The sequence below is a fragment of the Ochotona princeps genome, chromosome 18 (assembly GCF_030435755.1).
Source record: "Ochotona princeps isolate mOchPri1 chromosome 18, mOchPri1.hap1, whole genome shotgun sequence".
Lineage (NCBI taxonomy): Eukaryota > Metazoa > Chordata > Mammalia > Lagomorpha > Ochotonidae > Ochotona > Ochotona princeps.
In genome coordinates this window covers 51437046-51455174 of record NC_080849.1, presented here as the reverse complement: position 1 = coordinate 51455174, position 18129 = coordinate 51437046, and the positions used below count along the sequence as shown (strand labels likewise).

General features: G+C 45.7%; 1 protein-coding gene across 6 annotated transcripts in view; it reads right to left on the bottom strand.

The window, feature by feature from the left end:
- The window catches only part of PPP4R1 (protein phosphatase 4 regulatory subunit 1), a 79034-nt gene that overhangs the window by 13057 nt on the left and 47848 nt on the right, over positions 1 to 18129 (bottom strand). For all 6 annotated transcript variants that reach the window (XM_058676840.1, XM_058676839.1, XM_058676841.1 and 3 more), the window contains 4 exons: positions 17042 to 17169; positions 11548 to 12071; positions 3733 to 3905; positions 2409 to 2504 (listed from right to left, as the gene is read on the bottom strand). In XM_058676840.1, coding sequence (XP_058532823.1) covers positions 2409 to 2504; positions 3733 to 3905; positions 11548 to 12071; positions 17042 to 17169 — 921 coding nt within the window. The remainder of the gene's footprint in view (positions 1 to 2408; positions 2505 to 3732; positions 3906 to 11547; positions 12072 to 17041; positions 17170 to 18129) is intronic.

Genomic DNA, 18129 nt, shown 5'->3' with positions numbered 1-18129 from the left:
TCAGATGGAAGATCTTCCTCTCTGTTTCTCCTCCTCTCTGTATATCCGGCTTTCCAATAATAATAATAATAAAATCTTAAAAAAAAAAAAAAAAAGTCAGGGATGGGGGCAGACTGGCAGGGTTTGGCTGCAGCACCTACCAGCAAGACTTGTGACAAGCGTCGGGCCAGGCTAGGCTGCAACATTTGACGGTAAAGGCCAAGATGGATGATTAGCTATGCTGGGATGGGGCAGAACAACCATCAGCATTGTGTAAGACCTGTAGCTGGGAGCAAGGCTGGTTGGGGAGCTAAAGGGGTGCTACAGTTCCCACAGGTGAGCCAGAATGCAGGAAGTACACCTAGCTAGACATGGCTACAGTATCCCCTGGCACAGGTGTGGACTGGTTCTGGGATGTGCTGGACTGGTTAGAGTAAGCTTCCAGCACCCACTGGTTCTCCCTAGAGTCAGGGTGTGTGTAGGACAGGCTGGGCTAGGTCTTGGCACCCAGTAAGACCATGCAAGAGCTGGGACTGGGGGATGGACCAGGCAGCACTGGGCTGTAACACCCAATAATAAGAGTCGAAACGGGTGTACCTGCCAGGACAGGAGGTGGGCCAAGTCAGGTAGGGCAAAAAACTACGGGTGTACATGAGATCTTTCATGGGGAGGTGACCTGATACAGAAGCTTAGGGAACTCCATTGTCAGGACATAGTCCCTGCAGGGGAGCCCAAGAATCAAGGCTGGGAGCAGCCCAGACCAGGCTAGTTCACAGCACCCGCTGGCAGATATAAGAACTAGAACAGAGTGCAGGACAGGCTGGTTTGGGCCACAATCCCAGCCAGTTCACATTAGGGCTGGAATGGGCGAGGCTAAAGCACCCACCAGCACGAGCTGGGACTAGTGGCAGGCCAGGCAGTCACGCTGCAGCACTTGCTGGTGAATCCCGAGGTGAGGCGAGCCATGCCAGTCTAGGCTGCAGTTCCTACCAGCACACATAAAATCTAGGATGAAGAACAAGCCCAATGGGGAGCTGTGGGGGTTCCCCAGCAGGGCCACTGCTTCCGCTGCTGAGCATGAGAGAGCTGGAACTGGGGGCAGATAAGGCTGGGCAGGACTACGAATCCACTGGCCTACATATAAGCTGGGTTAGGGGGAGAGACGGGCTGGGCAGGTTCTGCTGCAGCATTAGATACCAGGTGCTAGGACTGGGGGGGCAAGTCGTGTCAGGCTATACCATAGAAACACCTGGAAAGTATGAGATCCGGGCCTGGGAGCAGGCCCAATAAGGACACGGCCAGCACCCATCTGATGAGCTGCAGATCCCACAGGTGAGCATGAGAACCAGGGCTGGAGGTGGGCTTGGCTGGACAGATGGTAGCACCTACCAGTGAATGAATGTGGGCTGGACAGTGGGGTCATTGGGCTGAGCTAAGCTCCAATGCTCACTGATGTATGTAAGAGTCAAATGGCATGCTCAAGAAGCAGGGCTGGGGCAGGGCTGGTGGGGGTTATTGGGCTGCAGTTCCCACTGGTGTGCGTGGTGGGCAGGGTCAGGCTAGGCCCTAGCATCCGTTGCTTTGCATATGAGATGGGGCTGGAGACAGAAATGATCAGACTGACTGCAACAGGTATGTAAGCTAATGTCAGTGATGGACTGAGCCTGACCCCACACCGACTAGCACACACAGGAGCTGGGTCTGGGATCAGCTCAGGAAAGGTTTCTTTGGGGATTCCCAAACTCCCCAACTGCACCAATGAACTCAGAAGAGCAGCCATGGGAAAAGTCACGGGATCACGGTCTGACTGTGCATGTGTCAGGACCAGGTCTTCATGACTGCCACGACACGTACAGCGGACAGCATTCCCAGATGCTCACGGAGGACATGACAACCTCTTCATCGAGGCCTGCAGAGGACGTCTAGTACCACAGAAGGTAGAACAAATCGGAAAGCTCTCCTGGTCAAGCTTCGACAGCAAATTTCTGGGTGAATGGAGACTTTAAGGTGGACTATGCCAGCCAATGGACCTTGGAAGAATTTCCTCAAGCTCGGAGCAACAAAATCAACAGCATCATGTAACTACTGAAACCACTTATGCCGTACCCTCAGAACATGCTCCGATCAGGGACCCTGAAGTGACACCAGGTGGTCGTCCAATTCCTGGGTACCGATGCAGCTGTGCTGCTGGGAGTGGTCCTGTCTCCTTCTCCCCCCACTCTCCCCAGATAACAGGAAGAAAAAAAAAAAAAAGAGATTGGAGGCAGTTGTCTCATCTACTTTCCCCCATTTCTCGACTCTCCTCGTCCTAACGGATGGTCAACATGGGCAACTATCTCTTTCAACTATGTAAACATCATCCAAAAACAAAGAATTATCATTAAAACTCAAAGCAAACATCTCTAATGAAGAAAGGGCTGGTCACTTACTTGGACTTTGGATTTCCTTTCCTCCTCAGGGCTGAAACTGCTGTGGGTGCTCAGGTCTGAGTCATTATGGCTGTAGTGAAGGGAGGAGTCCATAGTCTGCAGGAAGGAAGGCCCGGTTAGAGTGCTGTCCTGTGTGCACGCCTTCCCCGCTTCACCTCACTAGGCTGCTCACCTTTCAGCAGGGCGCCAGAACACTAACACTGCAACACTGTCCTACTTCCGAGTTTATAAAGATAACTGATTTCTCCTAAACGCCCCTTCCCTTAAATCAAACTTGCTAAAAGGCATGAAAATAGTTCCAGAAAACAAGAGTATTGGCGTTGAGAGGGCTCTTTTAGTTAACTGCTTTAGAGACGTCAGGCATCAGACACAGTGCTCCTGCTACTACTTCTAACCAAGGCTGTAACTGTCTACTTTCACAAATGCCTATTTTAACAGTGAAAAAGCAAAACCTCAACCGTCCTGAAAAGCAGATAGGTCATAATGCTCAAATCTCCAAATCAAGGTTCAGGATTTTATTCAGAAGCTTCCTAACTGTAGCAGATGTCATCTAACGAAATACAAACAGAACCACCTATGCGCTTTGGAGCTGCCCACCGCCTGCTGTGCGCGGGGGGGCCCCTCTGCAGGGCCTCCTGTGAAGCAGCTATGACCTGGGGCCCTCCACACCTTATATGCAGGGGTGTTCCTGCCACCTGCTGTGTGTGTGGGGGCCCCTCTGCAGGGCCTCCTGTGAAGCAGCTATGACCTGGGACCCTCCACACCTTATATGCAGGGGTGTTTTCTTCCTCCATTTTTACATGACAGGGGTAAGAGATACCCCTAGCAAATCACACGGCTCGATGGGAACAGAGCAGGGGAATGGGGGAAGGGCTGTACAGAAGCGCTACAGGCTGGCAGCACAGACGTGCTAGTGCCTTTCGGTACCCACCCTCACACTCCAGAGTCCAGATAATGCCACTGGCCCTCTGCACCGTGGCCTCAAGTCCCGATCTTCCACTCAGAAAACTGTGCTGTTCACTGCAGTGAAATGGTCCCATCGGAAACAAAGCACCTCTCCAAAAAGAAAAGGACAGAGTTAATTATCCTTGATACAGGGCTTTGTTTGCAGTAAGACTATTTCACTGCAGTGAGCTATGTGCATTTAAAAGGACTGGCCATGGTGACCAAGGATCAATGTTCTTCTGTGCAAACGGAAGAGCTGAAGACCCGGCAACAAACAGAAGGTGTGAAGACAGGGTAATGAGCTGTAACTCCTCCCGGCCCAGAGACTTCTGACCGCAGCAGTTCCCACTCGTGGGCAACACTGGACTGGGCTCCTCACCTCAATGGCATCGCTGATTAAAGGCACAGTATCATCGTGGCTTATTTTACAGTTTGGTAGCTCATTTATACTCAGATCATCTTCCAGATCGCCTCTCTTCTCTATGCTGACGGTCTCCTCGTGGGCATCCAGACTAGACGCGCGTAGCGCAGCGGACAGCACCTCCACCTGGGCTGTGGGATAAGGACACGGGTGAGCACGCTCACGGTTCAAACAGGTCTTTCTCCACTTGCTTTATACACTACCAATGAAATGTGTAAATTTTTGGTTTTGTCATCAAAAAGCTGAAAAAAAAAAACAACAAAAAACTTCTACTGTGGTAAATCATTAGTTCTCGAGAGGCAAAAGTAGAAAACGAATTATGCTTTCATGAGATGAAACGTGTATCCACTACTGTACATGATTCTGCGTTAGTATGAGGGGAGAGGCTATCTAATCGCTGGAGGCACCTCCAGGGTATTAGCGGAGTCGTGTTCAGGGTGAGTCACTAGGTCTGCTAGTGCAGGAATCAGACTGGCAAGGCTTACTTACTACGCTATCTTAGCAGAGCAGCAGCCACTCACACCCTGCCAACACAAAACAATGGCAATGACAACGGTTTCAGTATCTCACAGCTCCATCCCACTCCATCTTCCCATAATTTCTCTTTGAAAATGAAACTCATACCTTGTCCCAAACTTAGGGATCCCCAATGAACACTGTCTTGCTTGCAGAAAAGTAGTGGTTCTTAAATCTCCTTACAAAGGTGAGTAAAAATTAAGAAAAAAAAAACTTGTCTAACTTCCAACCACAAATAAATCTGAAATTCAGCAAAAACAGAAACAAAAAACAACCGCTTACCACTTATTCCAAATAACAATCCACTTGCAGGCTTCAAATAGGAATGCTTAACATTCACATTTAAATGAACCAGTTAAGTGCTGTAGGATACAGTCTAACATAACATTTTTCCTGTTTAAACCCATTAAGTACTGGTAATGGAGAGGCAAGACGCAGACAGAAAATTCTTCTCTAGAAGGTCACTATTGCCTAAATCCAGTAACTGAGTGTCGTGCAAAGTACTAATGGAGTACCCTCATTCTTGGCAGAACTGTAGCTGCAGTTTGTACCTCGCAACCCAACCAAAATAAAACAGTGTGAAAAACACTGCGATACAGACAGGCTGAGTGCTCGGTGCCGCGCAATGCACAGGGTGTGTGCATGCGGGCCCTGTGGCCCTGCAGCTCTGTGCCCTGGGAAGTAACCAATCAGAGCTTTCACAGAAGGTGACTTACTAGTAGGCCATTTACCTCCAAGTGGACAAGTACTTCCCTTCATTCTGCCCATGTTAATCTTGTTTGTAAAATCACACAAAGTGACCTACAATGTGAACCTGGCAGTGTCAAAAAAGTGTCCCAAAGACGACGGAACACAGTAAGCACACTGCCATCCAGCTCAGTGGCCGCTGACATGCTCAGAGTCCACCCTGGAGGGTAAAGGGAACGCAACACACGTCTTCGTCAAAACATGCATTTCACCTGCAGCACAGACTGAAATCCGGGAACTAGTGAGGCAGCAAGGAATCAGAAACACACATCAGGGAGTGGCGCCCCTGGAATCTGCTGCTGGTTTTCTTAAGTCTCGGACTGTCCATGCTTTGCCAGCCACATACAGGCCAATATGATCCCAGTGAGAAAAACCAAACAACTTTGGCACACACTTACAGAAGACCCAGAGACAGCAGACCAGCCAAACAGATTTGGTTCATTGAAGCCTAAGAGTTATGAAGAGCCACAGTCCCGAGTGACACACGCTTGGCAATGGGGACCTCCGGGAATCACTGCATTTACTTCTTTCTTGAGGTGGTCAGCGGAGCTGAGCTCATCTTTCCTGATCTCTAACTCTTTCATAAACTGTACCAAGGATTAGTCACAAATCCCTAAAATTATAATTCATTGATTCTAACGATTTTTCTAACCAGGAGTGCTAAAAAGCTCAGCTTTCCCACTGAGCCTAAAATGGGAAAGAATCTATTGAAAAAGAATCTATCTATAGACAATGGTGCAGCCTCAGCACAGTATCACAGGAGGTGGAGAGTGGCGAGTCAGGAGCTGGGGCTGTGGAGATTATGGTGGAAGTCTAACATAAGAAGAACCCAGACCTGGAACTCGCTGGAGGGAGTAGCACAAGTGACTGCAAAGAAAGTACCAGGTACCAATTGCAATAAGTAAAACTGAACTGTAGACCTGTGGGTGACAGAGCTTAGAAGCCTGCCCCAAAGGAGAAGAATCTGATAACCGGAAGTACAATGACCAAAAGCAAAGGAGACTGTGGCACAATGAATATTACTGAAGACTCCCCTGCAAAGCAGCAAAACCCTTTGACAACCTCAGAATTCACTGAGGAAGACATCGAGAAAAAGGGGGATACAGAATTTAAAATACTTGTTACATAGCTTCCTATTAACAATGAGAAGTACATGAACCAGGCATTCAAGGAATTCAAGGAATATGTTACACAGCAAATAACAGCAGTGAATCAAATGAAAGCTGATATATCAGAAATGAAGAATACAGTGGAACAAACTAAAAGTACAGTGGGGAGTCTCCTAAATAGAATGGAGGAGGTAGAAGAAAGAATCTCAGGATTGGAAGATATTTCCTGTCACCAGGGGGAAACAAACAAAAAGCTGGAAGCAGAGCTGGGTCCAGCTAAAAAAAAAAAAGAATTCAAGAATTAAAAGACACTATTTAATGGCCAAATGTAAGAGTTATGGGAGTCCCGGAAGGTGCAGAAAGAGAAGCTGGGTTTACAAATGAATTTAATGAAATAATAAGGGAAATTTTCCCTAATCTGGAGAAAGAATTGGGAAACACCATCCAGGAGGGGCACAGAACTCCCAACAGGCCTGATCAAAAGCAATCTTCACCAAGACACATGATTATCAAGCTCTCTTCAATCGAACATAAGGAAAAGATCCTTAAATGTGCTCATGAAAAAAATCAACTGACATATAAAGGAATGCCAATTAAACTCACAGGAGACCTCTCACAGGAAACTCTACAGGCAAGAAGAGAATGAAGTGACATATTCCAGATTCTAAAAGAAAAAATTGTCGGCCCAGGATATTGTACCCAGCAAAACTTTCCTTTGTCTTTAAAAATGAAATAAAATTCCTCCACAACAAAGAAAAGTTAAAAGAATTTGCCTCTTCCAAACCTGCCCTACAAATGATACCTTCAAGATTTTCTCCACAGACAAAAGGCAAACGGGGAGAACATCCCAGTAAAGACTAGAAGACTAGAAGACTAAATCAATGAATAACCCATTGCTAAAATGACAGGACCAAATTACCACCCATTCGTACTAATCCTGAATGTAAACGGCTTAAACTCATCAATCAAATGTCAGATTAGTGATCTGGATTTTTTTAAAAAGCCAAAACCCATCTATTTGTTGCCTACAGGAGACATATCTCACCAACAAAGACCAGCGGAAACTGTATCTCATGGATTTTGATTTTTTAAAATTTTAATCTCTTCAAATAGATCATTTTCTTCAAGAAAATGATTCTTGAAAATCAAGAAATGAACCTTGAAAATCAAGGTTCTTGATTTTCTTTTTCATTTCTTCAGCGACACATTAGTCATTCAGCAGCATGTTATTTAACTTTATGGTATTGTTAATTTCTTTTTTCTTCCTGCTGCTGATCTTGTTTTGTGGCTTTTCATTTAAGGGGATGTATAGTAGCTGTGAAATGGAGACGATTATATCTAGTAGCATGTTATTTAACTTCATGGCAATGTAAATTTCTATTTTTCTTCCTGTTGCTGATTTTGCATTGTGATTTTTCATTTAAGGGGATGTATAGTAACTGTGAAATGGAAACTGTCATATCCAGATGTGAGGATACAATGCAGTGTGCATCTCTACTTCCAGACAAAGATGGAGGGGAGATATCTGTCATCTGTTGGCTTCTTCCCTAAATGGCTAAAATGGCCTGGCTGGGGGGTGTGCAGGGCAGGAACTCCATCCAGGCTCCCAGTGGGGTGGTGCAATCTCAACACTTGGGCCAGTTACATTGGCAGGAAGCTGGATGGCTGGGGTGCAGGCTAGCACTCCTACAGATGTGGCGTCACGAGGAGGGACTCCACCTATTGGACCACACCACCAATCTCCAGTATCCACCCCTGTGACAGATGCCTGCCCTGCAAATTCACATTTTGGGAACTTTGGCAGCTCATCCGTTCGGCAGCCTATGAATACAGCTGTGGGAGAACAAGCTGGACACTGACAACTCTGTTCATACTCTCAAAGGGCTCAGCTCAACCCTCAACAACCCAAAGAGCAGGCAAGAAAGAAAAACCTCAAAGTCCCCAGGCAGTCTGGCAAAGGACATCTCTCACTCCTTGTACCGCTTCCTCTGTTGGGCCTATTTTGCTCTAGAAGTGGTAGGCTCTGAGAGGAGCGTCTTACAGGAGCGTCAGACACAGCCTGCACCCACGTCAAAGGGCCTGGTTGAGTATCCCAGCAGTGGAGGAGAGCCCGAGTACTGGACAGCCATGTGGGAGACCTGAATGTGGCTCCAGGTTCTCGGCTGTGGCCTGGACCGGCCCTAGCTACTGCATCTGTTTGGGGGAGTGAACCAGGGAATGGAAAATAGATCCACAATCTCCCCTTGGCATCCAGCCCTTCAAATGAATGCATATTTTTAAAGAGAAAAAAACCCTAAGAACTTAAAAAATGAAAAACAAACCGATCCACCTGTTTTTAGCAAGGTGAGATTTAAGTCAGCAAGATGAAAATTGCCCTTACAACAACATCCTAGACCTTCTCTTGCTTCCCATGGCACTGATCAGGGCAGACATAAGAGCTGACAGACATGTAACATTCTGGGCATCCAGCAGCGAGTCCTCCTTGACTCTCCCAGGGCACTGATCAAGGCGCGCGCGCACACACACACACACACACACACACGTAACCTAACTTTATGTCACTTCCTGGTCAGAGCTCAATTCTCAATTGTGGATTAAAGTTCTGACTTGGAAAGACAAAGATAACTCCTGACAGCCTGAAGACAAGGACTGACCACAGTGGCAGAATTACAAAGGATAAGGCACCAAAAAAACCAAGGTGCACCCCTTTAAAATTCAGAACACCTTCCAAAATGTAGAAAAACCAAGGCACCATTACTTAAGAGACTAATTGTGTCTTCAGATTTCTGTAAAATCAAGTGTTGAAGGAAAGGTGCAGCCTATGGGCAGACCCCGCCAACACTGCCCACCTGCCCTCCAGCGTCACTGTGGAAGCCGGCACTGACACACACCAGGTACAGTTTCAGTTTAAATGTCTTCTTCTATGCTTGTATTTAACGCTTGGGACGGTGCCTGGCACACAGCAGCACAAGACAAGTGCTGTCGAATGTGTCACAGGCATATCACCGCTATGAACAAACAGGCTGGTGGCAAGCTTAAATGTGGCAGGTCCAAGAGCTGAGTTAGAAATGGCATTTGTCTTCCAATTTCTCCACTGCTGCGTCTAAACTTACAGTTCAACTTTAGTTTCAACAGTGTATGTCATCTTCTGAGACAAAGTCATATACTGAAATTCGTACATCCACATCTTCTTAAAAAACAAACATAGTTTATTTGTTCGGGTGCAAAAACAAAACAAAACAAACAAGCAAACAAAAAAATAAACCATTTAAACTATGTACTTTATTTCCGGTTACTAGTTCTGAACACCCTACTATATCAGAGACCCAGCTGCCTACCATGACAACTCCCAGAGCAGGCTTACCGCTGGCAACCTCTACTTCCCATCAAAAACAGACTTCAAGAAAAAAAATAAGAGGGGACATATTGTGGCACTGTGGATTAAGCTGCTGCCTGCAGCATCTGCATCCCTTATGAGCACCAGCTGGATTCCCAGCTGTTCCACTTCACATTCAACTCCCTGCTAATGCGCCTGGAAACAGTAGAGGATGGACGAAGTCAGGGTCCCCAGCTTGGACCGGCTCAGACAAAGCCAAAACAGTCATCTGAAAAATAGAAGATGTCTGTTTCTTCCCTCCCTCCTTTTCTCTCTGTAAATCTCCTCCAAATAAAATCAAACTTAAAAAATAAGCAAAAACTAGCACAAAATCTCAGTGCTTCCTGTACTGTGAGCTGTCATACAATCCAGAAACTGGTGGGGCCAAGCACCAACGTTATGGGGAGGGGGAGGTTAGCCTTGTGGGGCAGCAAGCAAAGCCCCTTACCAGCTGCATGCAATGCTGGCAGCCAACACGTGCTCTGTGTGTGTGTGTGTGTGTGTGTGTGTGTCCTGGTTGTCCAGCTCCCTGCTAACGGCCTGGGAGAAGGAGCAGCAGATGGCCTGAATGCTCGGGCCCTTGTCACCCACGTGGGAAGCCCAGAGCAAACTCCTGGATCCTGGCTTTGTCCTGGCTAAGTCCAGGCCATCATGAGTTCCTAGAGTGTGAACTGGCAGATGAAGATTGTGTCCCCGTGTCTCTGCCTCTTTCTGTAATGCTTACTTTCAAATAAATAAGTGAATCTTAGAAAAAAAAAATGACATGAGCTCAAACTGAGGAGTGAAGCTACGACAATAAAGCTTTTAAGGTATCCACTGTAAGAGGGAAAGATTCACTGAAAATACTCAGTGCTTTGCTTGTTGTGCTTTAGAAAAAATGAAAAGGAAGGTACCGCTGACACAAGGGCCAACCTAAAAGCGTCAGGGGAGGGGACAGACGCGAGGCGGCCACCTGCTGCCTGCTTCGCTTTACATGCCATTCGGCAAAAGAAAAACTCCAGTGATGGGAGCTGTGAAGAGCTGTAGTCACGGATTTCTCCAAGTTGTTTCCTGCTGCAAACGACATTCTAAATTTCTCTTGAGGGATTACACAGTTACCAAGAAAGTTAAGGTTTCCAAGAAGCGGAAACAACATCTTCACCAGGCACTTGCCCAACTAACTTCAACTCTTTTTCTACAATGAATGAGAAATGTCTCTTCATTTTTTCCCTACTGCCATACTTAGAACACATATTCATCTAATAGCAGACAACGTTTTATTTTCAGACATGAGCTTTAGGAATAACCAGTAAGGCCTTTGTTAAGAGGAATCAGGTAATAATACGCAACTCAAGGAAAAGTTATCAGACTAAAAAATGCTACCTCTTTGCCTCTCAAATAAACAACAGATAAATTAAACATAAGGGGGCTGGCACTGTGATAGAGCAAGTTAAGCAGCAGTATGAACCAGTTCATATCCTGGCTGGTCCACTTCTGATCCCAGCTAATGGCCTTGGAAAAGCACCATCAGCCTCATAGGAGACCTTGGAAGAAGCTCCTGGCTCCTGACTCCTGGCTTTGTTCTGGCTCAACCCTCACCGTGAGGTCATCTAGGGAGTAAACCAACGGTTGGAGGAGATCTCTCTCTCTCTCCAACTCTCTAAAAAAAAAAAAAAAAACAGATTGTTAATTAAAAAAAAAAAAAGAGCTGGCTGAACTGCTCATGTCTCACAATGCAGAAGCGGGTTGGTCCCCAGCTCCTAACTCCAGCTTCTTTTTCGTGCAGAAACCCTGGGGGAAGGTGAACAGTGAAGGCACTCTGCGTGCCACTTTCCCTGGGAGAGCCCTGGGCCTGGTTTCTGCCTCCCAGCCTTCTAGGACCAGGAAGTGAACCAGTTACAAGTGCCCTCTCACTTCCCATTTCTCAATGAGAAAAACAATACATTTCAACCCTTTACAACACCACATTCCATGGAAAACAAGCCTACAGTTTTTCCTTTAAAAACCACCACTGTGTCCACATCGTATCAACCAAGTCTCCCTCACCTTTAACATCTGGATCGTCCATGTGGGGCTCAAGATTCTCTATCATTTCCTCGAGCTCCCGTCTGGTGGCCACGGTGATGTTTGCAGAAGCTGGCCCAGGGGTCTCAGCAGCTGCTTCCAATTCCTCTGGGCTGAGGTTTTTCCCATTGTCCTCTTCAAGCTCCACATCCAGATCTATTTCAGGGAGAGGAGTCCTCCAGAAATGGAAAGAGTTGTACAAGTCCTGATCTAAGACAGCCGACTCCTGTGCACGGCTGCCAGCCTCTGCTTGCGATGCTGATTTGCAGTCAACAAGGTTCTTATCATTCTCACTACTCGTTGCTTCTTGAGATTCTGGGGACAAAGTACAAAGTGCAGCACTGTCCACCGGAACACTGAATTCACCCGGAGCGTCCGTGCACACCTCAGCAGGACAGTCTCGGGCCCCGTGTTGCAGGGCCACGCTGCAGCTGGTGCCTCTGAGGTCAGACAGGGCATCCTCTGGCCTGGCGAGCGTGTCCTCTGCAGCTTCAGCATCTTGAAGCCTTTTATTGTTCCATTGGGGGGGGAGAAAGAACAACATGCAAATATAAACATAACTACTGGAAGAAAGGTAACACACTCACGCAAGTTTCAACTGCAACTGAGCAGTTCGTGTGCGTTACTCAATGCTTCTTTTCCCAACAGTTGTTCTGTATTCAGATGTAAATACTTGCTAACTGCAAGTCTATATACGCCTATAAGTCTATTATACGCCTATAACGTATAATACACACCACTTCACTGTATTGCTACTCTGCTCCAGTGACACATAGCAAGGTAAAAGTCTGTTCGCTTCCTTACATCATACAAGGATGTTAACAACAGAAAAGACACTAATTCACTCACAGAATATATCAAAATCTGCTCAGGCATAAATAAAAGATTTTATTTCTTCCATAATTTTCATTTCTACTCCCAAAAGTTTACACAAAGTTCTTGACTTAATTGATAAGAACAAACGGTGCAAGTCACCACTGAATATTGGCATGTATTATCTAAACTAAAGGACCAAAGTTTATTGTCTCTTGTATTTGGGGGCTTAATTAAATCTAACATCTTACCGTTTGCTGAGCACCTACTAGCAGCCAGAAATGGAATCAGCACTAAAAATTGCAATTTGAAAGAGATGCAGAAATTGCTAAGATCACTACTGGAGGCACATGGATGGGAACACAGGGGCAAAGCTCACAGACACAGGGGCGTGTCCCAAAGCACCTGCAGGGAGGAGGTGAGCTTTGGAGGAAATGACATGAGCTGAATTTAAAAGTACTAGTAAGGGCCTGGTGCAGTGGCCTAGCAGCTAAAGTCCTCACCTTACATGTGCCAGGATCCCATACGGGCACCAGTTTGTTCCTGGTGATCCTGCTTGTCATCCAGCTCCCTGCTTGTGGCCTGGGAAAGCAGTCGAGGATGGCCCAAGGCTTTGGGACCCTGCACCAGCTTTGGAGACCCAGAGGAAGCTCCTGGCTCCGGATCAGCTCAGCTCTGGCCGTTGTGGCTCCTTGGGGAGTGAACCATCAGAAGGGAAGATTCTCCTGTCTGTAAATCTGCCTTTTCAACAAAAAATAAACTATATCTTTCTAAAATAGAGGAACTGGTAAGTATTTAAGAGGGCAAGGGGAAGAAAAATGTAATTCAAGGACGAGGTAGCTAACAGAATAGCCACAAGGCATTCAGAAAACAGCTAAGAATGAGCAAGTGTTACTATACTGCATGATATCTATGGAATTGGTCCTGTGCGCTAAAACAAATTAACACGCGAACTAAGGAAATCATGAGTGGACTACAAAAAGGTCACAGAAAAAAATGGAATGAGCAGTTTATGTTGGTTTAGTCTGAAATCCCGTGGGGCGTGCGGAGCCAGCAGATATGACACTGCACTCCACACTGGACAGCCTGGGTCGGCTCCTTGGCTCTGGCTCCAGACCCCGCATGGATGAGCGTTCTCTTTCTCCCTCTGTCTGTAACCTGCCTTTCAAATACACCTTTAAAGAGATCAAATTTTACCATTCTTAACAGCGAACCTAAGAGGAAAATGACCAGTTAGGTCACTCATTTGTCTAAAAAACACGAGTGTATTAGTTTCTCAAAATGTCAAACTTGTAGCATGTTTTTTAATGGAAAAACAGAAGACACACGAAAAACTCCTGCACTAAATCTGGGGGGAGTTACTGCATCCACAGCTTCAGACTGGGAAAAGCAGACATTATTTTACACTCCAATTCCTTTGCAGCTGGGTAAGAGTCAACGCAAGATCAAACTGCCAACTCTAAAACACAGACAGTCTTAAGCACAGACTTGTACTCCAACGCCCATGTAGTACGGGCCGGGCCGGGCCACACAACACGGCAGTCAGGCACTTCACCCAGCTTTGCCATGGAGCCACTGCTGCTCCAGGAGCTGAAACCAGAACTGAGGAAGAACTCAAACCCAGGCACACGGGGCACAGATGTCCTGTTAGGACAAGGGCAAACGCCAACCCTAATCACAGTTCTTTCTTTTCTTTTTAAGATTTATTCATTTTTCTAATTGGAAAGGCAGATATACAGAGAGGAGGAGAGATAGAGAGGAAGATCTCTCCAATGATTTATTCCAGAAGTGACCAGAACGCCTGGAACTGAGCCTATCCAAACCCGGAAGCCAGGAGTTTCTTCCGGGTCTCCCACACGGGTCCAGGGTCCCAACCAAGGCTTTGAGCCGTCCTCGACTGATTTCCTGGGCCACAGCAGGGAGCTGGATGGGAAGCAGGACCTCCGGGACATGAACTGGCACCCATATGGCATTTTGGCACATGCAAGGTGAAGACTTTAGCTGCCAGGCTACTGCACCAGGACCCCTACTCATATTTCTAAATGGATTTGCACATAACAAATATTCCTTTGAAATTAAGGGGATAAAAAATTGTACATGAGAGAATTAGTGTACTTCCTAACAGCATCAGTGGGTGGGCCAGAAGTTTTCAAAAGTGAGCTTTCAACTTTTGTGCCCACATAGTTCACCATGAGCATCCCAGAGAAGCAAGCGCAGGTATTTCACAGCGGGAACAAGCGTGGAACACCTGTTGACAGCAATGCTATGTTCTGAGATGAAAGCAAACTCGCCATTTTCCAAATTCTGCCGAATGAAGTTATAAAATTAGCAAAAATCCTTCTGGATGAGTTCCAACAGTCTTCCATTGTATTTTCACATACCTGGCACGATGTTATGTTGACCAAAAAAAAGTTATTTTAGGTTTACCACATCCACATTTTCTCAGAACAATTCATAATGTGCCCGGCTAGTGATGATGTTCATATAACTAAAGATAAAAATCGAGACTGCCACACCACACGAGCTCAGAGACGACTGGGGGCTATGCTGCAAGCAATGCAAGATCAATGCTATGATTAAAGCTCAGTGCTGCACGTCCAGTGCCGCTCAGGCCTGCTGGACAGAGCAGGAGACGCCTGCTGCAAGTGATGAGGCTGGGCCGAGCGACAGGACAGGGCGGCTGCCCAGCAGCAGCAGCGAGAACACAGAGCAGGGCCAGGCAGGCTCGCAGCACGCACAGGGAGCACTCTGAAGGTTCCACTGATCTTTCTCTGAAGGTAAAGCGCAAATTCAAACATTGAATTTTGTTACTGACCAGTCTTCATCAACATTTTCAGGATGAGGGAGAAACACCTGATTCAACAGGTCAGGTGTTTGTAATCAGTAATCAATGCAAGACGTGGGTGACATAACACATCCATAAAGTGGCACCTTGCTAACTTCAGAAACCTGAATCCGAGGACACAGAAGAGGCTCCTGTGGCTTCCCATCCGGCTCCCAGTAGGTGCTCATTTCCTGTGTGCATTAACTCTCTCACAGAACAGCCTTCGGGCAGCTTGAGAACAAGAGCTGCTAGCAACCAAACCAATGACCCTGACATGAAACACTGCCCAGGACTAGTTTATGAAGCCAGGATGTCAAATTTTCACAATATTCAAAGCAACTTTTTTCTTAGTGAAGAACTCTTTTCAACACCATGCCATTAAAGTCCAATAATATAGCAAAAAAAATTATGAATAGAAATTAATAATAAGACATCTCATTATAATGGGAGAGGAATTAAGGAATCAGCGTGTCTTTCAATAATGCTACATGTGGGTATTCGGCAAAAAGGGCCTTGACAACAGCATCTTCACCAACAACTTTCAATTGATAAAGTTTTATTGGCGCACAGCCCATCCATATGTTCTCTAACACTGATGTCTGCTTTCACACTACAAAGCAGAGCTGAGTGACTGACGCAGAATTTTTAAATTGGCTACCTGGCCTTTTATAGAAAACATATCATCCTCCATCACTTCCAATTCTCTGAACATTTAAGTTCTCTAAAGCAAAAGTTAGGCCTTGATCTTCAGCACACTTAAATACAAAGTAAAAGAGTACCCTGGCGTCAAAAATTAGCAGATCATTCTCCCCACCATCAGCAGCTGATTTCAGAGCACCGGACAGGCTGTGCGGCCTAGGCAGACAGATTCAGAGCGATTTTTCCTCCTTTACAAAACACAGTACTTCAGGTGTGTTTGGCTATTCAGCAGGACAGGAGAACGGGCAAAAGGTAAAACCAGGCAGCTCAGAAGAAAGGAAGAACTGCCAAACCCAAACACCAAGAAAGCAAGTATCACAGTACCAAGACCTACAGAAGAAAACGTCCATTAGCGTCATGACAAGGGACGGATAAGTCGCCACAGCCATCCAAGCATCACAGAGGGACTGTTCCAGAACATGTCCTCAAACAAGCTGCTCCAGCGCACAAGCCAAGCGTGTCTGCACACTGCTCATGTTCTAAGTCTGACCTGCATTCTCCTTAAGCATATGATCAATTATAAAATGTACACATAAAACTCAGAAGAATCTTTTTTTTACTTATGTTTTGGCTAACTTATTTCAGACGTGAATCTTAAATATTTATTTTAAAATGCACCCTGTTAGATTTTAATAGCTGCACCATTAAAATTGATATTCTAACTAGTAACTTCAATGCTTTCCCTCTCCTTTGAGATTACAGTCATTATCATGTAGACAGAGAACCCAAGGTCCACAAGCGAACTGTCTGAAAGAGAAAATTAAGACACAAATAGACTATCTCGAACATATTCCTAAGGAAGACTTCTTTATTTATAAATCAGAATTTAAATGACATAATCATTAACCCTAGATATTCTAAAAACCAACAAATAGATCACTGAGTAGATAATGTATGAAATGAATTTATTCAAATGTTATAGACTCTTTCATTTACTATTCTATGTGCTACATACTAAGTGTGGTGCATCAAATATGTCGCCTCATTCATTACATAACTAACAGAAGACACTTCAACTTTGTATAAAAAAATTTGCCAATTTCTATACCTATGAGCACTGCCCTAAAAAGAACACTTATTGCCAACTAGTGCAAATGAGGTATACAAGCAGTAACTGGAAACCAACTTTTAAAATAATACCTATTTTTGTCTTCTATTGAGATATCTTCTGAACTTTTGCTGTCTTCTTTAAAATATTGGCCTGAGCTAGATGGATTAGCAAAGGTAGAAATGAAGGGTCCCAGAGATTGAAATGCTGCTTGGCGAACCTAGGAATAAAAAAGGACCAGAATGAAACGTGAATAAGGATTTTTTTTTAAACATTATGCACATGTTTGTGCATGTGTGTATGTAGATTTATGTATGTTTAATAATCAACTTTCCATATGCCAAAGTCAGACCAATAAAATGGTTTTTAAAAACTATTTATTTGAAAGGCATAATTACAAAGAGACAGTAAGACATGGACCAATCTTTCATTTCCTGGTTCAATGCCCAAATGGTTAGGGCTGCGCCAAGGTGCAGCCAGAAGTTTGGTCTCCCACATGGGTAGGAGCGACTCAAATACTTGGGCCCTCTTCTGTTGCCTTCTCAGGCACACCAGCAGGGAGCTGGATGGAAAGTGGAGCAGGAGGTACTCACACTGGTAAAAGACACAGGTCCAAAGCCATACCAGCTCCCAGACACAGGGCTTTGTAAGTTATTCATTTGGCTCCCCCCAGTTACTTGGCAAGTGCAGTCATGAGAAGGGACTCTATCACTTATGGAACAGAGGTTCTGCCTTGAATGTGGCATGCTGAGCCTCTCGGGCAGGAGAGAAACCAAGCAGCCCTCATGGTATTATCCTCCAGCCAGCCAAGACATCGTCATCCCAGGACGACTACACACAAACCCAACACCGGGCATACATTCCAGGGCCAGCACCTGCAATGACAGTGAGGCAGTTTCAGCCCCTGCCTCTCTGCTCTGGGTCAGCCTCCAGCTCATGTGACTAGGACAGTGACAGACCGCCCAAGTACTTGTGCCTCTGCCTCCTGGCTTTGGCATAACCCAGAGCTGGTGGGCGGGCCATTTTTCTGACAATCTCTAAACTATTTCATTAGCTTCATCTCTAGTCTATCGTAGTCTCCCTTTCACTTGCCTTTGGTTTAGTTTGCTTTCTCTCACTCTGTTGTTCTGCCTTTCAGATAAATAAATCAACCTTTTAAAACATAAATGAAATGTTCAAT